Source organism: Thamnophis elegans, chromosome 12 (assembly GCF_009769535.1).
Source record: "Thamnophis elegans isolate rThaEle1 chromosome 12, rThaEle1.pri, whole genome shotgun sequence".
NCBI lineage: Eukaryota > Metazoa > Chordata > Lepidosauria > Squamata > Colubridae > Thamnophis > Thamnophis elegans.
The window spans coordinates 10,633,195-10,660,343 of NC_045552.1; the positions used below are offsets into that span (position 1 = coordinate 10,633,195).

At 40.8% G+C, this 27,149-nt stretch overlaps 1 protein-coding gene across 1 annotated transcript; it reads left to right on the forward strand.

Moving 5' to 3' along the window:
• Window positions 1-665: 665 nt before the first annotated feature.
• On the forward strand, window positions 666-22,876 carry LOC116515440 (IgGFc-binding protein-like). Its single transcript, XM_032227483.1, has 9 exons — window positions 666-727; window positions 9,644-10,846; window positions 13,257-13,858; window positions 14,785-15,349; window positions 16,628-17,223; window positions 17,714-18,284; window positions 19,337-19,536; window positions 20,804-21,184; window positions 22,113-22,876. Exons 1-9 carry the CDS (start codon window positions 676-678, stop codon window positions 22,404-22,406), a joined length of 4,464 nt encoding a protein of 1,487 aa, XP_032083374.1. The 5' UTR covers window positions 666-675; the 3' UTR covers window positions 22,407-22,876.
• The last annotated feature ends 4,273 nt before the right edge of the window (window positions 22,877-27,149 follow it).

The window sequence follows — 27,149 nt, forward strand, 5'->3', positions numbered from 1 at the left end:
TAGACTTATAACTCCCAGCCAGGGCCACCGAGGGGATTATGAAGGGCTGGAAAAAGAATAATTGCCCCCCCCACACACACACAACCTCCTACACATGGGCACAAAAATCAGTAATGTCATAATTGTATGTTTATTCAAACATACTTGCAAATATACTAAAAAGAGGAACAGGCACTTCTGTAAAAGATAATAAAAACAATAAATGCACATTAGTCTATAAACAATAATGAAACAAAATACATAAGCAATGCATTCAATAAAGGTTATGTCAAACAAGACTGCAAGGCGGTTTTGCTGTGCACACAGAGTATAGAGTATGAAGTATCTATCCAACATTGTTTTTCTTTTTAAAAATTTGGCTTTGTAAAAATTTAAAAACAAATTTCCCTTTGAGCTCCATGGGCCCCGGAACAATGTACTGGTTGCACTCCCGTCTCCTCAGGCCTTTTCCCAGCCTCCTGTTTCCTGGCCTGGTGCCTTTTACTGCTACATCAAACTGGCTGTCAATCATGGTTTGACAAACTAATTATCATCGTTTCTCCTTTTAATTTCATGCCAGTTACGATGATGTCTGCATGGTGACAGCTGGGCTTTGTTTCCCCAGTGGATCTGGGGGTGCAGGATGTGTCGGTGCAGGGAGAAAAAAAATCCTTAATCTCTTCTCCTTTTGTAGGTATGGCACTGAGAAGACTTCTGCTCCTTTTGGCAGGTTTGGCCCAAATCTGTGGTGAGTAAACTGGACTGTTTGATGCATATTTCTGTTATTTCAAATGCATGGAAGGAATTTTGGGGTGTCTCTGTATTTGCCCGCATATGGAGGGAATGCTGAGCTTGGAACTATTTCTCCTCAAGATCGTTTTAAAGTAAGATGACCAGATTTTCAGATTGGTAAAGAGGGACACCTTTGATAGGAGGGGGGGGGGGGGGCTTGATTAAAAATTTTATACGGAGTAACAAAAATTTTCATACCATGCAAAAATAGTATTGTAATATTTTTTTATTTCAACATAACTACAATTTACAAATATAAATTGTAGCTGTTGCCAAACATCAAAATTTTGATCACGTGACCATGAGGATGCTGCAACAGTAGATAAGTGTGAAAATGGCCACTAAGTGTGAAAAATGGTCATCAGTCACTTTTTTCAATGCCATTGTAACTTTGGTCACTATACCACCTTTCTTGCCACAGTTCTTAAGTGAATAACAGCAGCTGATAAGTTAGTAACATAAGTGAATCTGGTTTCCCCATTTGACTTTGTCAAAAAGTGATTATATGACCCCAGAACACGGAAACCATCATAAATACGAACCTGTTGCCAAACATCAAAATTTTGATCACGTGACCATGAGGATGCTGCAACGGTCGCTAAGTGTGAAAATGGTCGCTAAGTGTGAAAAATGGTCATCAGTCACTTTTTTCAATGCCATTGTAACTTTAGTCACTATACCACCTTTCTTGCCACAGTTCTTAAGTGAATAACTGCAGCTGGTATTTTGTATTTTGGATAGAATCTTTTTTTAAATAGTCTAAGACAATTTTAAAAAAGAATCCACACAGAATAAAACTATTTTAAAAAATCCTATGCAAAATAAATAAAATATTATTTTAAAATACATTTAAAAAAAAAGAAAAAAACCCAGCTCCCTTACCAGCAGGCAAGCACATATAATGTTCAGACTGTAAAACTCCTAGGAATATTTTTTTTAACCTGAAATATTGCTTCACATACACCTACCAGAATTATCTAATTACCTAATTCTGGCAGGTTGACCAAAAGATCTTATCTATAATCAGTAGATTAGAATTAATGATAATAATTACAATAAGGATATAGTAAGCATCAGAAAAAATGCTTTGGATCGTGTGAAATGATAAATATAGCACCATCTGCAACTTTTTAAAGCAGATGCTTTCTAATTTTAAGGAAAAACATTTTTAGGGCAACAAATATGTTATACAATAGAACCTCTGGTCACGAACGCTTCTGACCAAAATATTCACATCCCCCCCCTGTTGATTTCCCCTTCTGCACCATTTTTTTTGTAAGCACCAAATTTCTAAAATTAGGTTTAATTCATGACCAAATAAGTTTGCGACCAAAGTTATGGAATGAATTATTGTTGTGACCAGAGGTTCTACTGTATTCATGCCTTTACATACTCTATACCACCTCAAAATGTTGCACAGCCTTCATAAGTTTCTAATACAGGTAAAATTAAATACAACATCAAAACCATAAAAAAGTAAAATTAACCTGGCTGGAAAATCCTATGCCCGTCTTGCTATTATTACTGACACACCTGCTGCAGTATTTGATGGCTAAAAGAAAAAAAATATTGTTAAAGTGTGTATTATGTTCACTCCCATGTCTTGTCTGCTGCGTTGATTTTGAATTCATTAAAAGAGCTTATTTTACATCAAATCCCTCTCATATTATTCTCCTATGTTCAATAAACCCTAAGAGACAGCATACTATACATGAAATTCCTGTAACTGTATATTTAGTAAATTGTGGAGCTGAGTTTATCCAATTAACTCAGTTTTTGGACTTGAGTAACCACATACAATAAAGGAAATAAAACTATTTAGAATGAAGTGTAGTTGGCTATTTGTGATTGAGGGTGTCATGCAGAAACAATTATAGTTTTGATCAGGAAAATATCCTAAAAAAACCCTTTTGTTCTTTCAGGGTTTTTTTTTAACCTTGCTTTGGGAACAAAAAACATTCTTGCTACTTCAGATATTTGCCTCAATTTAGTCCTGCATTCTGTCTCCAACAGCTACTAGGCAAATAGTCCAGGATATCTCATCATGTTGGCAAAATTAGGTGATAGTCATCTCTTTGTTGTTTGTTGCTAACATCTGGTAACCAGAAGTATACAATTGCTCCACAGGAAGGCTTCAAATTTGCTTTCCTGGTAAATATCAATTCAATGATTTTTCCATGGCACATCATAGTGTTACACATATTGTTTTGAATGAAAAAACAGCAACTGCACATTTTTAAAAACCTACATTATTTTAAAATACATTAAAAATGAAAGAAAAAAACCCAGCTCACTTACCAGTAGGCAGGAACTCCAAGTCAATCCAGAATGATATAGATGTTAATACAAAGAACTGAGCAAATTAAAATGGTGAAATAGTCCCAGGGAAATATTTTTCAAAGAAAAATGAGAAGGCACCATTTTTTCCCACACGAGCCGACCTCCAACCTCCATGCCCCTCCCATCCGGGAAATCCAGGAAGGAACAGTTGCTACTACTCTAGGCAAAGTGTTTCCTGCAGCTCTATGGTACTTGGTCATTTTTTCTTATAAAACGAGGTAAAAGGGGTGCAGGGCTTTAACGTTTTAATATCTTCAATGAAAGTACTGAGACAAAGAGAGGGATTAGACAGGGTGTCTTTTGTCTTGCCCCAGTTAGGATTTCTTAAGCAAATCCACTGGGCTTTCAACATGAAGCCAGAAAATTGGGACTTTTTAAAAACGCCCCGGGAAACAGGACAAATTGTTATAAAGCATGACTGTCCCGCTGAAATCGGGATGTCTGGTCACCTTATTTTAAAGTTACTCTCCCTCTAGCACAGTGATGGTGAACCTATGATAAGTGTGTGGGGGAAGCCCCCCTCTTAGAAGAATGAAATATTTTGGGAAGTATTAAGAAATGCAGAATATTATATTTCCCTAAATGTGAAATAGAGAAATGTGCTCTTAAAAGCCAGAAAGGAGACTCAGTCTTCCTCTCCCCACACCCCCAGAAACTGAGGAGGCCACCTTTTTAAAAATGCAGATTTGGTAATCCATTCAAGACAGGACTAAAACCCCAAGGAAGCCAGGATCTAGGATTAATTGTATTTGTTAAACAAGATGGAAAAAAAAAACAAGGAACCCAGCACTTTTAAGAACATATTTCTCTATTTCTCATTTACGGAAATGAAATATTCTGCCTCTTTTTAATATTTCCCAAAATATTTCATTCTTCTAGGAGGGGGGCTTCCCACATGTGTCAAAAGTGACACATCATGATATTTTGGGTGACATGCCAGTTCGCCAACCCCCAACATCTCTTCTCCAAAGCATGCCCCTTTGTCGCAGGGGTTTTAGAGGCTGTGGAAGTGAGAATGGAGGGTGAATGGAGAGTCTCTGAACGGGGTGTGCTTTTGCGTGGTTTTGAAGGCTGCAGAGCCTTCACCAAAGCCACTTCGAGAATGAAGGCCTGGTGAGTCCTGGAGCAGGTTCTATTAGGCCGCAGAGGCCTCTCCAAAAAGAGAAAACACCACCTAAAGGTAAACAATGTGCTCACCTTTCCCCTGAGGTAAGCTCCTGAGGAGCCCTGAGCAGGGTGGAAAATTGTGCTGTTCCCTAAGGCAGCCTTTTTTGTGGGGTACTAGAGCCAAAGGTGCTTTTAAAAATGTTGAGGACTTGGAAAGTCCTCGACATATGACCAGGCAGCTAGCAACAAGCCAGGCTGTGCCCTGATTGGCTGGGGCGCAGCATCGCCTGTTGCTAGCTGCTAGAGGCGCCCTGATTGGTTTAGGCACAGTGTCATCAGTTGCTAGACGCTGAAGCGCACCCATTGGTTATCCCTGCTCTGACAGCTCGTTTAAATAAATGGTGCTGAATCGCCTGTAAATAGTGCTTGTAAATAAACCTCTTGTTCGGCAGTCCTGGCTCGCATCTCGTCTTTCCGCCGAACCACAAAACATTTGTATGGTTCAAAACCATACAAAAGCACACCCCGTTCAGAGACTCTCCAAAAGTCTTCAGAGACTTTCTTGTTGTTGTTTTTTCCTCCTTGAAAATGTAACATCCAGATAACTACAAACACCATAAATCTTTCTATTCCGCAACATTCAGAAGAACGGAAGAAGCTTCTTGGATGAGAAGTGAAATGTTTTCAAGGAAAAAAATTAAGTCCAGTTGCCTTTGGAACACACATTTGGGACAACTATGACCTGGATAATCTCCATAGACACTAGAATTGAAGTTGAGGCCCAGATCTCTACTTCAGGCCCAGCCTTGGCCCTGCCTCCCAGTAGGATAGCCTAGATGGGCGTCGGGGTGGGGTAGAAAATTCTCTCTGTTGTTTGAGGGAGGCATTTTGACACTGCAGTATCACGTTTGACATTTTTCAATTTTTTGACAGGTTTGCCATAAGTCCTCAAGCATTTAAATGTACTTGATCAGGAAAATTTACAACACCTTCTTATCTATTGGGAAAATATTTGCTGTGGTTCTTTTTGATGGCCAAATGTTGGCTCTGGGTTCCTGCCTCGCTGTGATGGACCTCAATTAAATACCGAGACAGGAAGACCATTTAATTCATAATTTAGGATTATTATTATTATACAATTGTATCACAGCGGCCAGTTGTTTTGCCGGATTTGGCATTGGTTACTAGTCGGGCCCCACCCAGGGGCCTAGGACGTCGTAACGTATTTTCGTAATATGCATGCAGATCCAAGCAGTGCGGCTTTTTGCATTTGACTGATGGTGATTTTGTCAATTTTTAACTGTTTTAAATGTAATTCCAGTGCTTTTGGAATAGCACCCAGTGTGCCAATTACCACTGGAATTATCACTGCTGGTTTGTGCCATAGTCGTTGATTTTCGATTTTTAAGTCCTGGTATCTTGCAATTTTTTTATGTTCCTTCTCGGCGACCTTGCTATCACCTGGTATTGCGATGTCTATGATTGTGACCTTATTTTTCTCAACCAGTGTGATGTCTGGTGTATTATGCGCCAGTATTTTGTCGGTTTGTATACGGAAATCCCACAAGATCTTGACCATCTGATTTTCGGTGACTTTTTCAGGCTGATGTTCCCACCAGTTTGTTGCTGTTTAATATTATAATTTTTGCACAAATTCCAATGGATCATTTGTGCTACTGAATTGTGCCGCAATTTATAATCAGTCTGCACGATTTTTTTACAGCAGCTGAGTATGTGATCAACAGTTTCATCAGCTTCTTTGCAAAGTCTGCATTTGGCATCATCAGAGGATTTTTCGATTTTGGCCTTAATGGCATTTGTGCGGATAGCTTGTTCTTGCGCAGCCAGGATTAGTGACTCTGTTTCTTTCTTTAATGTACCTGTTGTTAACCATAACCAAGTTTGTTCACTGTCCACTTTATCTTTTATTTTTTCCAGAAATTGGCCATGCAGTGCTTTGTTCTGCCAACTCTCCATTCTTGATTTTATCACATCTTTTCTGTATTCTTGTTTCGTTTTGGGCCTTCAGTAGATTTTTGTTCTTTACTTCGATTAATAGATGTTCTTGACTTTCTTTTAAATAATCAGCCAGTGCATGTTTTTCTTCTTCAACTGTTTGCTTCACTTGTAATAATCCTCTGCCACCTGATTTTCGGGGCAGGTACAGTCTATCAGTATCACCATGTGGATGTAAACTGTAGTGCATTGTCATTAGTTTCCTGGTTTTTCGGTCCAAAAGGTCCAAATCAGCTTGTGTCCAGTTAACTATACCAGCTGTGTATCTTATAACTGGTATTGCCCAGGTATTTATGGCCTTGATTGTATTTCCACCATTCAATTTAGATTTCAAAATTTTCCTAACTCTGTTGGTGTTCTCTCGCCTGACAATAGTTTTTACTTCTCCATGCTTGATGTTATCCAACTGCAGAATGCCTAAGTATTTGTAGGCTTCACTTTCTTTGCATTTAATTAATTGGCCATTGGGCATTTCAATTCCCTCACATGCAGTGATTTTGCCCCTTTTTATGGATACAGTGGCACATTTTTCCATGCCAAATTGCATTGAAATATTGGTGCTGAATACTCGGACTGTGTTTGTCAATGATTGGATTTCTATTTCTGACTTTCCATAGAGTTTCAAATCATCCATATATAGTAAATGCGAATTTTTTTCATCTTCTTTGGCTGTTTGGTAGCCTAATTTCATTTTTTTTTTAAGATTACTGATAGTGGGATCATTGCGATGATGAAGAGAAGAGGTGAAAGTGAATCACCCTGGAAAATTCCTCGCTTGATATTAACCATTCCGTAGATCTCATTCCCTACTGCCAACTCAGTTCTCCATTGTTTCATCGCCTTTTCAGTAAAGGATGTAATATTTTTGCTAATGCCAGTTGTTTCTAAGCATTTTATGATCCAACTATGTGGCAGTGAGTCAAATGCCTTTTTGTAATCAATCCAGACCATATTCAAGTTCGTTTTTCTGTTCTTACAATTTTCTAATATCATTTTATCAATTAGAAGCTGATCTTTTGTGCCCCTGCTCCTTCCTTTGTTACCTTTTTGCTCTACTGGCAAGATGTTGTTTGTTTCCAAATAATCCATCATGTTATCTGCAATAATGCCTGTGAGTAATTTGAAGGTTGTTGGCAAGCATTTTATTGGTCTGTAGTTTTCAGGTGTTGTTCCTTTAGTTGCATCTTTCTGAATCAAATATGTTTTTCCAGTTGTCAACCATTCATCAGTTTGGCCCTTTTGTAAAATTTCATTCAACTAATGCCTAGTTCATTAGTGACTATTACAGCTGCGCTGTACATTAACTGGTTCGTTTCCAAGATGGATCCCGATTCAATTGTTGAAAACACTGCATTAACCATTTTCATGATAGGGGCCAAAATTTTCTTAGGCACAGTTTTTAGTGATGGTAAACGTTGCCTTTCCTCATTAAGCAGAAAATGCTCCATGATTTTATATGATCTTGAATATCAGTTATTTCCGCTTGTGATATTGTTTTTTTGGTTTTGCAATTTGCCTGAATTTCCTGAAGTCCAACTTCACTAAACACTTTATTCCATGTAATAAATCGCCTTTGATCTGCTAGTCGTTGTTCACTAACATTTGAATCTGGTTATTGTTGTTTCCATAATTCATACATTCACTTTAAATAACCTCTTTTTTCTGGCTCTGTGTTGTAGTAACAGGCCATTATGGCACGGTTTTCATCTGCACTATATTTTTGTCATTTTGTTGGCTGGTCCACTTGTAGCCCACTTGTCGACAGATGTCCAGGGACCCCAACATCCGCCGCGGCCCTTGTTAATCCGCGCGATGACCGATGTGGTATAAATTTTTTATTTGTTTCTTTCACCATATTGTATGGGTTGGCGGTTTTTTTTTTATGGGGCCAGGTTGCCAACCTGACCCCAACCCTCCTCCTTTCTCATCCGGGCTTGGGACCGGCAACGGCAGAGTTGTTATTGTTTTTGTTTTTGTTGTTGTTATTATTATTATTATTAAAGAGAGAACCTGGAACATAGATTTACATTTGTTTTTATGGTTTGCACAAGAAAGATACTTCAAAGTAAAATTGAATTATGAAAAGTCGTCTGTCCAGTTACATCATGAAAAATTAAACATCCAACAACATGTAAACATAAGGATTTTTAAAAAAGCATTATATTCTGAATAAAAGTTTAAAAAAACATTTGCAATGAAAAATGTCAGAATGGGTATTGGTAAATATACATTTCAAAGCTTTTCCAAGTTTCAACAACTTACTTTTCAATTGAACTTTGAGAATAGTGAAAAAACAAAAGTACTTTTTTACCATGTAGCAAATAATTTCGACAGTTCTAGTTTCTTAAATAAAATGCTTTTAGTTAAGGCTTTTAGTTACATACATACATACATACATACATACGTACGTACGTACATACATACATACATACATACATGAAAAGGTAAAGGTTCCCCTCGAACATATGTTCTAGTTGTTCCTGACTCTAGGGGTCGGTGCTCATCTCTGTTTCAAAGCAGTGTCAAAAGATGTCTCCGAGGTCATGTGGCCTGCATGACTAAATGCTGAAGGTGCACAGAACTCTGTTACCTTCCCTCAAGGTGGTTCCTATTTTTCTACTTCCATTTTTATGTGCCTTCAAACTGCTAGGTTGCAGAAGCTGGGACAAGTAATGGGAGCTCACTCTTTTACGCGGCACTCGGGATTCAAACTGCCAAACTGTCGACCGTTCTGATTGACAAGCTCAGCGTATTAGCCACTGAACCACTGCATCCCATACATATATGCATACATACATACATACATACATTCATACATAAATACATATGCATGCACACGTGCGCACAGACGCACACACACAGTATGGATTACAAATTTTATATCGAGTGGCCCTCATTTTCGATCCAGAATTTCACTTAAAAAACTAATAATCCAGGTTTAAATTTGTTGATCCATTTAGAAAGCACAGCATTGTGAAGAGCGATCTGAAGTTTACTTCTTCCTTGTGCGAACTCAAAAAAAACTGCTGTCCAACCATGCAGTCCATTCAGACCAAAAATGTATTTTTTTAAAATAATACTTGCTCCTTTAAAGAACCACCAGGATGCTTTAGAGCAGTGGATGAGAAAAAGGCTTGATCAATTGTCCCGCAAAAGCAAACCGTTTTTATTATACCAGTTTCCCACAATAGGCTATGCTCATGTGGTAATTATGATTAAGCTTTACTTAAGCCGAATCTTCATGATCAGTCTTTATCTATCATCCTCAAGTTGTTAGGATCAGTCGGTCATCTGAGGTGGCCACATAGAATTGGTAAGTTTAACAGAGCCAAATCCAAAGCGGAAAGTATCCTAATTTAATACAAAAGTAGATCTATCCACTCCTAAGAGTTCTTCTTTTTTTTTTCAGGAACTTGTCATTTAAGTTCCCGGGGGAAGAGTTTTGTTACTGCCTTCATGCAAAATCAAAATCCTGGGCAACCTACTCAAAAGCTTGAGCTGTACATCTCTGGATATAATTTTGTGACAAATATTAAGGTGTCAACAAGCAATACAATACTGCACAAAACCATCAATGAAGGAGAAGTCATTTCCATTCAATTACCACAGTCCTTAGAAATGGTGGGGAGTGACAAATTTAATAAGGCGGTGCTGATTGAAGCTGACGAAGACATTTCTGTCATCTCCTACAACTACTTGCCTAGAACAAGTGAGGGAACAATCACCTATCCCATCCAGCAGCTGGGACAGTTATATTATGTGGTCACTCCCATAGGAAATGGCGCAAAAGAATTTGCTATCATAGCCCATGAGGTTCTCACAATAGTGACCATCCACCTGAAAGGCACTGTGACATACAAAAGCAAGGTTTATGGTCCTGGGTCCATCTTGATGACTGACCTCAAGGCCTTTGAAGCAATTCAGCTGCAAAGCACAGAAGATTTATCAGGCACCAGGATCGAATCGACTAAACCTGTGGCTGTCTTGAGTGGACATACCTGTGTTTACAAGTTCACAACCTGTGATCATGTTGTTGAGCAGCTCCTGCCAGTTCAGAGCTGGGGAACCACCTTCATCGTCCCTCCTCTTTCTTTCCAGACACAATATGATATTGCGTATATTGTTTCTGCAGAGAACACTTTACTCAAATATCAATCCAGCTCCAGAAAAGGATCTCGTACTCTGGTGGCTGGAGAAGTGGTTCAACTTGAGATCCCGGCCTCTCAACCACTTTTTATCTCTGCTAATGCTAGAATCCAAGTCGTGTTTTTTTTCACTGGTGCCAAAAGAGGAGACGGTTACTATGAACCTTTCCTCATGAACATCCCTGCCATAACATGCTACTGCAATTCATACCGCATTTATGGAATGAAAAACTTCACAAATCATGCCATGATTATAGCCAAATCCTCAGAATCTGGTAGGATCACAATGGAAGGCAGGACGATCCGGTGGACACAGATCCCAGGCACAAAATATTCATGGGCTGAAGAAGACATGGAGATAACAGATCGTGCCCTGTCAGTGGAACACGAGAACACTCCATTTGGACTTTTTGTCTTTGGAGGTGGAAAATCTGATGGCTACGGCACTGCTGCTCTTTGTTCTTCAGGTAAGCATCCTCATAAATTGACGGTGATGGTGGTGGCGATGATGATGATGATTTCTGTCTTTTAAAGCTGGTTCTTATTAGAATATACGTTTAAATGTTTAAAGCTTTATTGGATACTCAGATTGCTCATATGTAACCGGGGCCACTTTCAATTCCTTATATCTTCCACTGATTTCTCTATTCAGAAATCAAGCCGCGTTGATCTAGATTCTATTTGCAGCTAACCAGGAGGAGAATGCAAAGACAATAGGTTCACCGACAAATGCACGCTCGACAAAAGTGCGCCGCCAAAACTGTCAAGAGAAAACCGCAAGGTCAAAATGGCGCCAACGAATGCATGAAGAAGCACGCCGACAACAGCGCACTGACAAAAGTGCACCTTCAACAAACAACTAATAACAAACTAATAACCCTAAACCTAACCCTAAACCTAACCCTAAACCTAACCCTAAACCTAACCCTAAACCTAACCCTAAACCTAACCCTAAACCTAACCCTAAACCTAACCCTAAACCTAACCCTAAACCTAACCCTAAACCTTACCTTAACTTAAATCACGCTTTTCTGTGCACGGTTTTGTCGGTGCGTTGTTGTGCGCGGGTTTATGATGTCGCGGTTTTCTCGCCGCACTTTTGTTGGCGCTCTTTTATCATGCGCACATTTGTTGGGTCATGAAGACAGTAAGCATGGTGACTCCAATCACTTCACATCCTTACGTATTAAAAAAACTCCTTAATTTTCCCTCTATGGAAAAAAGGAACAAAAGAATTACCCACAGTAATACAAACACTCTCTTGCTCTCTCTCTCTTTCACTTTCTCCCCCTCCCTCCATCTCCTTTATCCGTTCATCTTAGTATTGCCATTTGCTGAGAAACTTGGCATGACAGATTACAAGATGTAAAGGTGTATCCCTCCATTAAATATAACATGAAATGTGTACTTTGAAAACAGCAGGATTGCATTCTTTGTCATCCAGGGCATGTTTTGGTGTGGGTAACCTTGGCTAAGGGAGCCAGTGGAAATTTCGTCTGAGCAAAAGCACTGAGATGCAAGTAAGTGAAGCTCAGAGGGGGGAGACAAAAGAGTGATGTAAATCTGAGATCCAGAAGGGAAGATGATGCAGCACGAAATATAAAACAAGCGAGATCCTTGTAAAACAGCAGAGCCCGAAACCAAACAGCATCAACATCGATGGAGATTGCAGATAATATGGTCATCTCATTTTGCTTACAAATGCAATCATTGTGGGCAAGATTTCTTTGGCCTGTATGGTATGGATCCTCTTTCCATGATTAAATCTCATGAAATGTACATGGGAGTAAATTTTGACTTGCTCGGACTGCAAGTCCAGATATTTCACTGAAAAATAAACTGACAATAAATCAAATGTTTATATGCAAGATTAAATGTGAAATTGATTTGCATTTCTCTTGAATTTGAATATTTGTTTATTTTGACAAATGCTGCTCTAATCACCGAGTTGCTTCCAAAACAGTAATGAAATAAAAAACCAAATCCAACAATATAACAGAATCTAACAGGAGAAACAAAGTCGTAAGGCAAAGTCCAAATGATCCATGGTTTCATTATTTCCCTACCAACCCACCCAACCTTAAAGTGTGAAGTAATACGTCTAAAACTTTAGGAATAGAAAAAAGAAATATTACAGGATAGGGTTGTTTTTTTCTTCCATGGTTCCCTGTACTCTGTAAATAATGTTTTGTTAACTGGCAAATAAGAGATGGGGGAGTAAATGGAAAGTACTAACTTTTTCTCCTCTTGCTATGTCGGTAAGACAATGTTTCTCAACTTTGGCGGTTTGAAGATGTGTGGACTTCAACTCCCAGCATGGCTTGCTGGGGAATTCTGGGAGTTGAAGTCCACACATCTTCAAACTGCCAAGATTAAGAAATATTGAGTGTAAAAATATTTTTCTTCCTTCCACCCATTCCTGTATTACTTTTCCACTGCTTATTCATCATTTTTCAGTAATTAAGCTGAACAAGTGCAGTCCAGTAGCATCTTATCCAACCAACCAATTTTATTACAAGGTGTTGGCTTTTGTGGCTCTTTGCATCTGATGAAGGGTGTGCAGCTCACAAAGACTTCTGCCTTTTAATAAAATAGGTTCCTTCTGATTTTTTTCCTCTCATAAACTAACACAACTCTCCTCCCACAATGCAGAGTTTCCTGCATAAAGATGCTTTCCTCTCTTCCCAAAGCTTTAAAATGACTTTCTTTTGCCTTCTCTTTCAAAATCCCACAAGGAAAGCCTGCTGCTCCTTTGATTATCCAGAACCAATATGAATCTTTTTCTTCTTTTGCATTAGACACGCAGGGTGTTTTCTCAGTAATGAAGTGGATGTCAGTAGTCACTAATCTTGTTTTAACCATGGTTTTGTACAATAGTCCCAATATCCTGCCCTGAGAACAGCCACTATGAAGCCTGTGGAAATGCCTGTCCAGCCACCTGCTCTGACCGTTCTGCTCCCAGCACCTGTAACAACACCTGTGCGCAAATCTGCCAGTGTGACGAAGGCTTTGTCCGCAGCGGTGAGAAGTGCGTTCCGGTAGACACCTGCAATTGCATTTACCAAGGCGTGACCTATAAGGCAGGGGAAGAGTTCTGGGGAGATGAAGACTGCCAGAGTCATTGCAAGTGTGATGCCAAATTAGGCAAGGCTGTATGCCAAAAGTCTTCTTGCAAGGGCAAGACAAAATGCAGCATGATCAATGGTGTCCGGGGATGCCATGCTGTCAGTTACAAGACCTGCAAAGGAACAGGAGACCCTCACTATACAACCTTCGATGGGAAGAAATACGATTTCATGGGAACCTGCATTTACCAAATGGCTGGGCTCTGCTCCCAGGATCCTTCTCTGACCCCGTTTTTGGTCACCGTGGAGAATAACCACCGAGGCAACAAGGCAGTGTCCTACACCAAAGTGGTAACCCTGGAAATCTACAACTTTATCATCAGTATGAGCCAAGAGTTTCCCGAAAAGATCCAGGTATGTAAACTAATCCAAGGGGGTCCTCAAATGTCCTATTAATAAACAAAAAAAGGGTCATTGCAAGTTTCAGGTTCTCAGGCATAAGAGCTTCATAGGTGTAAAGTTCTCAATGTTTCTTAGTTCTTGTATGGAGGTTTAGCTACGATTCAAACCAGGATGGGATTATAGTTGCAGATTTAAGGGGTCAGATATATGGGACTTGCACAGGCCAAAATGTTATCATGCTTAATTTAATGCCCCCAATATAAATGGATTTCCCACGAAATCCTTTTCAAGACTTATTAGTCTCACACAAGAATTTTCATGAGAAAAGCAAAATTGCATATGTTTTCATGGAACAACCCCAAAAACTCAGTCTAAAAAGATTGCTAGCTTCTGGTTTAGGGAGGTGATACTATATATATATAGCGTACTTTGTTTCTTATTTCTTAGTGAAGATATTAAAGGCAAGTCCTCCCTATTGTTTTTCATCCAGTTCCCAAATGGATATTGGTTTAATGGGGAGGATGTCAGTCACTTATTTGATATCATAAAAGTATCTATTTATGATCTATAGTATTTAAAAATATATACAGAATTTGTTCTTCGGCTCAGAGAATTTCACGAGAACTAGAAATTATTTTAGTTATCAAGCTAGTGTTTTAATTGTTTTGTGTAATTTTTACAACTTATTTTATTTGTTATATTGTTTCATCTTCTAGGGCCAAATTTAAATTACATCTTTTCCATTTGGTTTTTTTTTTCTATGTCTAAATTTATTGTTATTATATAGTGATAGATTTCTTACTTTGCTTATTTGTCAAATAGCCCATGGAGTGGAATAGGGGAGATGATGAGTCTGAAATCTAATAAGACCAAATCTATTCTTTAATTTGAAATAATTATTAGTGCCTTGACTATTTTTTTTCTATATTTTAATTCAGGTCAATGGCATCTTTGTGGAACTGCCCTTTTCCTATGAAAATAAACTGAGCATCTACCAGAGTGGAGTTTATGGCTTCATCAAGACAGACTTTGATCTGCGTGTCAGCTTTAACTGGTACAGCTATGCCAGGGTCATCGTTCCCGACTCTTATGCCAATGCACTCTGTGGCCTATGTGGTAATGCCAATGAAGATCAAAATGATGACTTTCTCATGAAAGATGGAACCCAAGCAGAGGATGAAATTCAATTTGCAAACAGCTGGAAGGTGAAAGATATTCCTGGCTGCTCTTCTGGATGCACCAAAAATTGCCCAGTGTGCAGTGATGCTGATAAACAAACCTACCAAGGTCCATCCTACTGTGGGATTCTTACAAGAAAGAGTGGGCCTTTCAGGCAATGCCATGATGCCATTGATCCTCAGTCTTATCTTGATGATTGTGTCTATGATACCTGCGCATATCAAGGTCACCATGAGGCCCTCTGTATTGCTATCAGCTCCTATGTGACAGCATGTCAAGCTCAAGGCATCCAAGTTGAGGAGTGGAGATCACCATCCTTCTGCAGTAAGTCTTCTCTCCTGCATTCAAAGTTTGGTTGGCATAAGAGATGAAAGAAAGCCTAAATCCAGTAATAGAAATGGGAGAGTCATTTGATGAAGAGCCCCATTTATATCACAGTAGCCTTTCTCAACTTGGTGCCCCCCAGATGTGTTTGAAGCACAACACGTCTGAAATGGTGGCAAGTTCAGCAAGGTAATGTTCCAATGATCTGCAGATCTACGATCTGTGATAAACTGAAATCACCAGCCTGAATTAGAAATAGGAAAGAAATATTAAAATAAGAGCAATCCTTCCCCAAATATATTAAGCATCAGAGTGGTTGTGAATTAACAATGCAACCTGTATGCAATTTTACAGAACAGAAAACATTTATATTTAACAGTTTAAACCCAATATTAGTCCTCCCACGCCATTTTTTTCTGTAATTACTGTAATAATAATTCTATAATATATTTTGAACTCTGATCCGTTGTTCATGGATATATTGCTTCAGTTCAATGCCTTAAGGATTTTTTTTAAAGAGGGATGCAACTATAGTTACTGTGTTTGTAATAAATATTGATTTCCTATAGCAAATTAATGGGACATAGGTGGAACAACTTTAGTTTAGATTCAACCCTTATACAGAAGTATTAAATGGCTAGTATAAGAACCACTCTATCAATATAAAATACCTTGTCTTGTCCAATAAAAGTTTCTCTTTCCCTTTGGCTCTACCTTTTCAATGAATTCATTCCGAGGAATACATTTTCTTTAATATTCACAAACATTTTCCTGCATACTCCTCTCCATAGGTACTCCCTTTTGGCTGACTTTTCCTAGTGTGTACATTTTCTGAATAAAATATTTCATAGGAAGAGGTCACACTGTCTCAGTGTTGTAAAAGCTGGAATTTCAAGCCAGCATCACCAATGGATGTGTAGTTTAACCACATTTGAGAATGCAAGGATGAAGAATAACAGTGTTGGAAGGGACATTGGATTCTTCTAGTCCAACCCTTTGCACAAAGACAACACCCTATAATATTCTAGACAAGTGGCTTTCTAGTCTCTTCTTAAAAACCTCCAGTGATGGAGCATCTACAACTTCTGAAGGCAGGCCATTCCACTGATTAATTGTTCTCACTGTTAGAAAATTTCTCCTTAGTTCTACATTGATTCTCTCCTTGAATAGTTTCAATCCATTGTTTGCTATCTTGCCGTCTAGTGCTTTGGAAAATAGGTTAACCCCTCTTCTTTGTGATAATTTGATAAGAAATATTCTCTTTATTCTGTTCTTCAGGTATGTCTTGCCCACCTAACACCCACTATGAGCTCTGTGGTAGTGGTTGTCCAGCCACATGCAAGAGCCTCATCTCACCGCAGAAGTGTGATGTTCCATGTCTGGAAGGATGTTTTTGTGACTCTGGATTTATCCGCAGTGGGGATCAGTGTGTTTCAAATGCAAACTGTGGCTGTTTTGACCAAGGCCGATACTACAAACTGGGAGAAGAGTTTTATCCCACCACTTCCTGTGAGAAAAAGTGCATCTGCAAGGATAACGCAACCATAGAATGTCAAAAGTTCTCTTGTGGAGAATATGAGGTTTGCAAGATTGTAAAAGGCGTTCAAGGCTGCCATCCCTTAGGCTATGGAAAGGCCATTGTATTGGGGGAACCTCATTTCATTTCCTTTGATGGAAGGCATTTTGAACTCTACGGCTCCTGTACTTACACCTTAGCTCAAGTCTGCCAGCACAATCCTCAGCTCCAGAACTTCACTGTGTGGGTAGAGAATGAGAAGCTTGGTGATGGTCCTTTAATTCTAATCCGGAATCTGAAGGTCTTCATTCATGGTTCCACAATCACCCTTCAGAGGGGACTAAAGTGGCAGGCCACGGTAGGTGAAAGAGCTTATCACTAGGAAGTTTATTTTTGGGGTTTGTGTTATCATATTTGGGGAAAAGGCTTTGAATCCTAGAGCCAGCAAACTGTTTGAAGAATAGGGGCTACCCCCCCACACAGACATTTTATTTGATCTTTGTATAACTGCAGAGAACATGGAAATATTGCAGGGATGGCTCCCAAATGACTGGAAGCAGAAATCTCTGTCTTTTTCTTTTAATAAAACAGGTGCATTAAATTTATTAGGGGTTTAATGCAGCACAATCAAGCAGAAAAACTCAGTTTTACATTCAGCAGTGACGTTTTGGTCTTAATCTCAGAAGACTCAGGATTTCAAAAAAGGGCGGGAGGGAGATTTGGGAGTTAAATGCATGCTTTCTATTTCTGATGATTTTCCTAATGCAAAAGCAATGTGAAATGAGCATTAAGTTCTATGTATGTAAAACCAGAAACCTATCCCCAATTTTTATTCTTTGTTGGTACAGGTGGATGGACAGTTGTATACCCTGCCATTGAATGCAGCTGATGGGAAATTCTGGATCACCCAAGAAGGGAACAACATCATTATCTCTACAACCTTTGGCCTCACAGTCCTATATGATACTTCTTCATATATTGAGGTTTCTGTGCCCAGTACTTACGTAGATCGTATGTGTGGCCTAGCTGGAAACTTCAATGGGGATCCAAAGGATGACTTCATGCTACCTAATGGAAAACTCACTGAAAATGTGGAAGAATTTGTGGCTTCTTGGAAGGTCCCAGTGAATGGTGTAATTTGTTCTGATGGCTGTGGGGACAGATGTCCAGTCTGCAACGAAGCCCAGAAAACAAAATATGAAGCTGAGAACTTCTGTGGAATGATCCCATCCAAGACAGGTCCATTCATAGGCTGCCATTCACTGGTGGACCCTGTAGAATATTTTGAACACTGTTTGAATGAGGCCTGCACAACCAATGAGGTTCAAGGGTCCCTTTGTCGAAGTCTTCAAGCCTATGTAGCTGCTTGCCAGGCATCTGGTGCCAACATTAGAGCCTGGAGAAGCTCTTCCTTCTGCCGTAAGTTTGTAGAAAGTTACTTTCCATAAATAGCCAACTCTCTGCCTCAAATGTCTTCGTCTATCTTCCTGTGCCTTGTCTTACTATTCTTATTCATGGCTGAGTCTATCCAGTTCACAACCATTTAAATCCTAACATCCTCTAGTGCTTAACCAACCATGGATGCATCCTGATTCAAAGAGATTCCAGAGTTGTTTCAGCAATTACTGTGTTTCCCCAAAAATAACACCTATCCCAAAAATAAGCCCTACCATGTTTTTTGCTTGTGTGTACAATATAAGCCCTATCCCCAAAACAAGGCCTTCTTAAGCATCTGCACAACTGCCCAGCTGCCCATTCCATCTGGTTTTTTGTGGTGTCATGGCCGCAAGACCTCCTGCCCTGCCACGACGAAGCAGAAGAAGTGGGCCTCCCATGTACTCTTCAAGTACATGGACAAAGAAACAAGTCATTTCCCCAAAATAAGACCTAGTTTAGGTTCAGGTTTAGGTTTATTGACATTTGTATGCCGCCCACTCCCTGGGGACTCTGGGCGGCTTACAGACAAGACAAAGGGACATATATAAAAATTAAAATAAAAATACAATTTTTAAAATTACACATCATGCATACTGCTTAGAGTGGGGCTGGATACTATTCAACAGCCCCAGACCTGCCTGGGTTCTTATTTTGGAGCCCAAAAGAAATTAAGACTGGGTCTTATTTTTGAAAAAACATGGGTGCTTGTTCCAAGAATCCTTAACTTTATTGCCTACTTGCTTATAATTTCTCAATATTTTACTCAGGTTCTTTGTTATGTCATTCGTGCCAAAGTGAAGGCGGATGGAAGAGGAATAATTTGTGGGCCTAATTGCTTTGGTTAGGTTCTTAGGCTCCAGGGAGACAAGATGCCTCTCTAGATTGTACTCTTCTCCCCTGGAAAATATGATTGTTAGTCCTTAGCACTTCCTTAGTGCAGTGTTTCTCAACTTGGGCAATTTTAGGATATGTGGACTTCACTTCTGGGAATTCCCTAGCCATTTTAATCTATTTGCTTCTTCTGCTTTGCACAGCTCTCACCTGTCCGGCCCACAGCCACTATGAGCCATGTACCAGAACTTGTGATTCCACCTGCGCCGCCTTGTCTAGTCCAAGTCAGTGTTCAGAGAACTGCTTTGAAGGCTGTCAGTGTGATGAGGACTATGTCTTTGATGGATCTCAATGTGTAACCATGAAGCAATGTGGCTGCACTTATCGCGGAGCCTACCTCAAGGTAATTTCCCTCTCCCTTGACGTGGCTGAGAGCAGAAAGGGGCTATTTCTCATGGGATGGAGACTAGGAGTGATTTCCTTTTTTTTTTTTTTTTTAACATTTTTCCCCTACTGTTGACAATATACTTGAAGATTGCTTTTTTATCACCCCATAGATCCATCTTATCTTACAACGGTCCTACTTCTTCTTCCCTCCCCCGCCTCTTTCCTTCCCTCGTTTCTTCTCTCCTACTCCCCTTCCTTCCCTCCCTCCTTCCCCTTCCCTCCTTCCTTCCTTCCCTCCTTTCTTTTCTCCTTCTCTCCTTCCTTTCCCCCTTCCTTTCCTCCTTCCTTCCCCCTTCCTTCTCTCCTACATTCCCTCCTTCCTTCCCTCCTTTCTTCTCTCCTTCCTTCCCTCCTTCCTTCCCTCCTTCCTTCCCTCCTTTCTTCTCTCCTTCTCGCCTTCCTTTCCCCCTTCCTTTCCTCCTTCCTTCCCCCTTCCTTCTCTCCTACATTCCCTCCTTCCTTCCCTCCTTTCTTCTCTCCTTCCTTCCCTCCTTCCTTCCCTCCTTCCTTCCCTCCTTTCTTCTCTCCTTCTCGCCTTCCTTCCCTCCTTCCTTCCCTCCTTGCTTCCCTCCCTAGGAGTGATTCCTGACAGACTATATACTTACAACAGTTCATTTAGTGACCATTTAAAGTTACAACGACACTGAAAAAAGTGACTTTATGACTATCTGTCAAAGTTATGACCTTTGCACCATCCCCATGGTCATGTGATCAAGAGTCAGATGTTTGGCAACTGGTTCATATGTATGACGGTTGCAGTGTCCTGAGGTCACACAATCACTTTTTAGCAATAGCAGTAGACTTATATACCGCTTCATAGGCCTTTCAGGCCTCTCTAAGCGGTTTACAGAGAGTCAGCATATTGCCCCCAACAATCTGGGTCCTCATTTTACCCACCTCGGAAGGATGGAAGGCTGAGTCAACCCTGAGCTGGTGAGATTTGAACCGCTGAACTGCTGATCTAGCAGTAGCCTGCAGTGCTGCATTTAACCACTGCGCCACCTTGGCTCACGTTTTTGCAACGTTTTGACAAGCCAAGTCAATGGGCAAGCCAGATTCACTTAACAACCAGATTACTAACTTAACAACTTCAGTGATTCACTTAACAACTGTGACAAAATATGTCATAAAATGGGGCAAAACTCAAAAATTGGAAGAATGGAGGGAGGGAGGGAATGCTTTTCTTTCCTTATTGTAACTGACTCTGGGACTTTGCTCAACAGATTGGCGAGCACATTTACTCGAAAGGCTGCACAAAAAAATGCACCTGCCAGTCAGCAGGCCACCTCCAGTGCAACGAAAGCAGCTGCCAGCTTGGAGAGACCTGTGCCCTTCGGGAAGGCGTGCGTGGCTGCGTGACACTGGAAGCTCAATGCCAACTCACTGCCCAAGCACGGTTCACTTCTTTCGATGGTGCCTCAGGGAGATATTCCTGCAGTGGAGTCTACGAAATAGCTTCTCTTTGTGACCAGAACTCTGCCTCCTGGTTCAGGCTGTTAGTGAGCGTTGGAAAAGTGTATACGAAGGAGATGGTGGTTGGAAAATCTGTATTCTTTTACTTTCGAGGTGGCTTCATTCAGATAATAAACCGAGAAAGGTTTTGGGTAAGTGAAAATCAAGAGCGAATCAAGAAGTTATGGAACACTTAGTAGCCTTCAACATACATTCTTCAAAGTCTCTCCCCCCCATCTCCACCCCACCCCTAGAAGAATCCTTCATAAATTCTGGCTGGAGAATGCAGATGGGACAATACATACTCTACCCTTAATCAGCTTTACATATTTAAACAATAATGTTCCCTTTTAAATTTGGTAGTAGTAACTGAATAAAAGATAGCCTCCTTTGAGTCAAGCTAGATTCTGGTTGAATTAATGGACACTCCTCTGTTATACAGAAAATTTTGCCACTGCCATGTTCAGGAATGCTCTTTGATATTTCAGTAAAGGGGCAGTTGAAACATTTTATTATAGAATAAAATACAAAGACACAAAACAAATAGTAGGACTGTGGGGAGGAGAAGGTGAAAGAAAAATGAGGAGGGGAGAGAGAAAAAAAATTGACTTCCAACTCCCTCTGTTGCAGTAGAATAAGGCATTAAACCTCAACTGTTTGTTTTCATAATATTAGAAACTAGCCATTTCTATAACGATAAATCAATCTAATCAGTAAAACCCCAAATCAAAGTTTCATGTTTTTCCAACTCAAGGAAACCCCTTTCAATTACTAACCAAGTTTCCATTGCTTACCTTCCAAATCTAGACAATAATAGTCAGGAACAGGTATAAACGAATGAGTTGACACCTGATGAAAAAAGTATGCAGATGTTTTTGCAAAAAATGGGGTGATACCTAATATCTTCTTTTCTTTCTAATCAGCTGTTGTCTGCAAGACATTTGATCTCTTGCAAAAGATTTTGAAATTAAGCTGAGGATTATTTGAGTAGATTCAAAGGAAGAAAACAAACATTTATAAATGGATGCCGGGATATTTTCAAGTTGCTAACTGTTTTCCTACCTCAATCATGTTTTCCAGGTAAACGGTCAGAATATAAAGCTGCCATATGAGAACAACCCTGTGTCCATGAGGAAAATTCAAGATAAAATTGTTATTGACCATGATTCTGAAGTGCAAGTTTATCTCCATCCTGATGGGATGGTGACAATGGCAGCCAAGGAGAGCCTCAGAGGGAAGCTGTGTGCCGCCTGTGGAAACTTCAACAAGGACCATTTGGATGACTTGAAGCTGGCCAGTGGAGAGAGAACAAATAATTTTGATGAAGTACTCAAGTCCTGGGAGGCGGAAGATTTTCTTGAAAATTGCTTCTAATTGCTCCATCTGTGCTTGCGATCTGATGTAACAAACTACAGCAAAGCACAAGGGAAGCCCAACATTTTGTCTAGCATATGGTCAAATACTTGTTTAGGAAAATCTGCATTCTTGATATCGCAGAGTTTCATGTTCTCTGATCTAGGTATATCAGACCAGGAAATCACAAGAAAGCTGAAACCACTATTATTGAGATTGGCTGTAGTAGTAGAATCTTGCAAATCTGACTCTGTTCTACATCCTCCTTATACTCCAGGGAATTAGAGAGACGTCTGCCTGAGATACTTTAGAATATAATCTTCCTGCTCAGGACTTCATCAGCTTTTCCGTAGATTAACAATTCCATTGTCAAGATTATCTTCTTTGCTCTCCACATCATGCGCCTTAGCTACAAGAATGCATTTGTTTATGGTTGAATATATTGTGCAAATACAGAAAATGAAATAATCCAGTAAAGAAGTTAAATGTTTTATGCGAACTCTGTTATCATTATGGCTGGAAGATGCCAGAGAACAAACTACCCAACTGCATTTTTAAGCTTAGCCTACGGACATAGTGAAGTCGAACCAAGTTATACTCAATTCTACATCCAGCAAAGATTGGTAGGGAAACATTACTCACCAAAATAGATAGATAAAGTAGTTTAGGCAATTGCAGGGCTGACTGCAAATCCCTCATAAGCTTTGTCCTCTCCTATGTTCCTCCCACTCAAAGTTTCGACCTAAAATGGCAACTTTCCTTTTGTTTAATATTTAAAACCGCTTGCTTGTGCAGCACACAACACTCACGAAATATTACAGTAACACTGTGCACTAATTCATTCAGAGATTTAACTGATGCAAATGTGAAGGAGAAACAACTAAGATATTGTTTACATTTCAAAATGTCATAAAGTTGGTGTCAGCGTTCCAAGTATCATGTAGAATTAAATCAGAGACCAAGGCAAAACTATCCTTAAAGTTCCAATTTAATAAAGCAGACATTTTAGGTACATCTGTGTTAATCCCAATACTGGAAATGACATCAGAATTCCACCCAGTTAAAAGTTCATGATCTTGTCCCCACACCCACAATCCATCACATGATCCAATCTTCTTCCACACTGGCATCCACACCCAGGTTCTTCCGGTCAGGTGTATTGGTGCGGAGAGAAAGGATGACCTTGGCTTCTAGTAAAGAATGAAAAACAATACATTCCACAATCTCACTCCTGTCTATTCCCCCCTCCCATCAACTATACTAAAGAAACAGCATAATGAAATGAGAGAAAGTGTGGCAGGCCAAAATCTAAAATGATTATAATTGCAGGCCTGACAGGTGGCCTCTCCTCAGAAGAAAAACGTTTCCTGAAAAGAGAACAACATAAAAGTTAACATAAAATTTTTTAACCACCTACTTCCACCCCTAGGGGACCCTTTGGCTTATCGGGAAACTTCTCGTGGAATTGTTCTACTAACCTTTCCACTTTTAAGTTCCAACTTTTCACCCGTGGCTTCAGACAAAGGGTAACCCTTCCAATGCACTAAATACTGTAAGTGACCCCTATTCAACCTAGAGTCTACAATCTTTTCCACCTCAGATTGTGCTTTCCCTTCTATAACTATAAGAGGAGAGGAAGCTTGGATGGATGCTCTTATGCTAGACCCATTTACTTGTTTCAACAAGCTACAATGAAATTCTGGGTCAAATTTCCCTAGATTTCTGGGTAGACTGAGTTGAACTGTAAATGGATTAACTATCTTCACTATTGGGAATGGACCTAGAAATGTTGGACCAAATTCCTTGCTAGGCGTTCCTAATCTTAAGCATTTGGTAGACAAAAAAACTTTGTCTCCCACAAGGAAGGGGTTTTGGAGCGAGCGGTGTTTCTCAGCTTGCTTCTTGTAGGCTTCTGCTGCATCTGCTAGAGCCTTCTTCATATTCTCCCACCTTTCTTTAGCATGTCCATCCATTCATTCAAAGACATGGAGGAGTGAGGTTCTCTAGGCAGCTCAGGCATGGGAACAAATTCCATGTCACTGGTAATCTGGGAAGGAGTAATTCCAGTGCTGCTGTGAACCCCATTTTTGTACGCCACTTCGGCGAAGGGTAGCAAGTCTGACCAGTTGTCTTGCTGATAGTCCACAAAACAACGGATGTATTGTTCCACTACTGCATGGCTCTCTCTGCTGCACAGTTCATGCTGGGATGAACCTCTGAGCTCAGTTCTTGTGTGGACCCAATGGATCTCAGGACCTCTCTCCAGAACTTGGCTGTGAACTGGACTCCACGGTCTGAAATGATCCTCTTGGGTAATCCGTGGAGGCGATACATGTGTTTCACAAACATTTTTGCTAGTTTCTTTGCGGACGGCAACTCTGAGGAAGCGATGAAGTGCGCCTGCTTGGAAACCAAGTCCATAACTGTCCAGATTACTCTGTTTCCACTGCTGTCTGGGAGTTGCACGATGAAGTCCATTGCGACTTCTTTCCATGGTCTGTTAGGGCTGGCCACTCATTGTAGCAGTCCAGACTGGTTTGTTGGGAGCGCCAATTTCATAGCTGTCATCAGCTTATCCTGGCTTCCATTACTGTCATGCTGCGGTTTTCTCAACAAAACATCCCCAAACAAGTTTTTGGGTTCTTGTTGGACAGCTGGGGTTTTTGTCTCTGCTGCAGGTTCTGGGCTCTTGAATTCAATCATCCCTGGCTGGCCCGTTTCCTCCATCGGTGGTAGCGGCTCAACCACCATCATCAATTTCCTACCACCGTCTTCCCACTTTATCGTAGGCTTCCACTTGTCAAGCCATGCAAGCCCCAAGATTATTTTCTCCGGCATCTCTGGCACCATAATGAATCTGAGAAGCTCGCAGTGGCGGCCCACTTGTAACTTCACCAGTTCAGTTACTAGTGTGGGTTGGGCCCCTCCAATTAGCATTCCATCTACCTGCTCAACCCAAATGGGACAGGCTATAGGTCTTGTGCTTATGCCTAGTTGCTTGACAATTGACGTGCTGATTAAGCATTGAGCGCAACTGGTGCTCACAACTGCTTCAACTTCCCCCTCCAACCCCGTCTTAGGCACTTGGAGGTTGACTTGGAGGAAGAAAGGGCGGATATGTGCATTCACCATTGGGTCATCTTCAGCATTTTCCTCCTCCGAGGAAGAGTCCTGCCTCCCCCTTGGCAGGACTCTTCGTCACCTTAGGTTGGGGATCCTCTTCCAGAGGTTGGTTGCCCTTTTCCTCCTCCGAGGCCTCCCCCTTGGTAGGACTCTTCGTCACCTTAAGTTCGGGATCCTCTTCCAGAGGTTGTTGACCCTTTTCCTCCTCCGATGCCTCCTCCTTGGTAGGACTCTTCATCACCTTAAGTTGGGATCCTCTTCTAGAGGTCTCTTTTCCACCATGATGGTTGGTTTGCACATTTGTGGCAATGTGGCTGGAGCCAAGCACTCTGACGCTTTGTGGCCAAGTTGATAGCAAAGATGGCATTTTATTGGCCCCCACGAGGAAAGGGACCTAGTTACATCTCTAAACTTAGGAACCGCCTCATCACATTTTTCCACCATCCATTCTGTAGCTTGCCCCTTGGTAATCCCTTCTTCCATTGTTGAGAACCTTTCTCTGTAGGAAGGTTGGGTAAGAACCTTTTGGGGCATTGCAGGGGAGACTGGAACCGATGGGGAGGTCAATCCCTCGGTTGGCCACTGCCCAGTTGCCTGCCATGGTGCCATCTGCTGAGGAAGGGCAGGTACCAATTGGAATCCCTTCCATCCATGACCTGGGATTAAGACCCATCCCGAGGGTGCCTGATTCACAGGTTGCAGTTCACCTAATGATGGCTGGTTAGGGGGATTTATGCTCCAAGGGCCCCTCTGCTGGCTTGGGGCACTTTTCCATGTTGATGTTCCAGGAGGTGCCCACTGGAATCTTAACCATCCATACTCTGGGAAGAAAGCTCAATTTAGTGGTGCTTCATCCACTATCTGCAGCCAAATTTCTGGTGGCTGTCAAGTGAAGGATGCTGGCCAAATCCCTTCTTGCTGGTGGGTTGAAAATCCCATCTTGCTAGGGATTCTGTCTTCAACTCAGTTGCAGGGCATTGGCTCATTTCAATTACCCCCATTTGGAAGGAGTCAAAATCTCTACTCCAGGGTTTTTTCCAAGCCTTGGCTGTGGGGTAGTATGCACTCACGTTTAGTTGCCCAGAATGGTCCGGGATCTCCATCGGAACTGACTGCATGAGGGTGGCTTGGACCTCCATTCATCAGATCTTCATGCCATCCTTTCTCCGCGTTGAGAATAAGCTCCTTCATTCTAATTCTCTCCATCCCCCACAGGCTGGGCTTCTTGCCAGTGGCAATAAATTTTAAAAGCGAAACTCTTCACCTTTGAAGATTTGTAGAGAAACATCTCATATCAGCTTCTTATCTCAAAAGGCTATTCCTAATTGTTCGCTGATATTTTAGCTGAACAGGTGGCTCAGCAGTTGGGAACACAGCAACCCTCACCAGCCCTCCCCCCATGAGGGAGGGGTGCTGGTGATTTATTTTGAAGAGAGTATTGTGATAATGTCAGCGTTCCAAGTATCATGTAGAATTAAATCAGAGACCAAGGCAAAACTATCCTTAAAGTTCCAATTTAATAAAGGAGACATTTTAGGCACATCTGTGTTAATCCCAATACTGGAAATGACATCAGAATTCCACCCAGTTAAAAGTTCATGATCTTGTCCCCACACCCACAATCCATCACATGGTCCAATC

Coding starts and splice junctions, on each gene's coding strand:
- LOC116515440 (XM_032227483.1), top strand. CDS start 676: ATGGCACTGAGAAGACTTCTGCTCCTTTTGGCAGGTTTGGCCCAAATC. Junction 728..9,643: donor AGGTTTGGCCCAAATCTGTG/GTGAGTAAACTG, acceptor TTTTTTTTTCAG/GAACTTGTCATTTAAGTTCC. Junction 10,847..13,256: donor TGCTGCTCTTTGTTCTTCAG/GTAAGCATCCTC, acceptor TTTGTACAATAG/TCCCAATATCCTGCCCTGAG.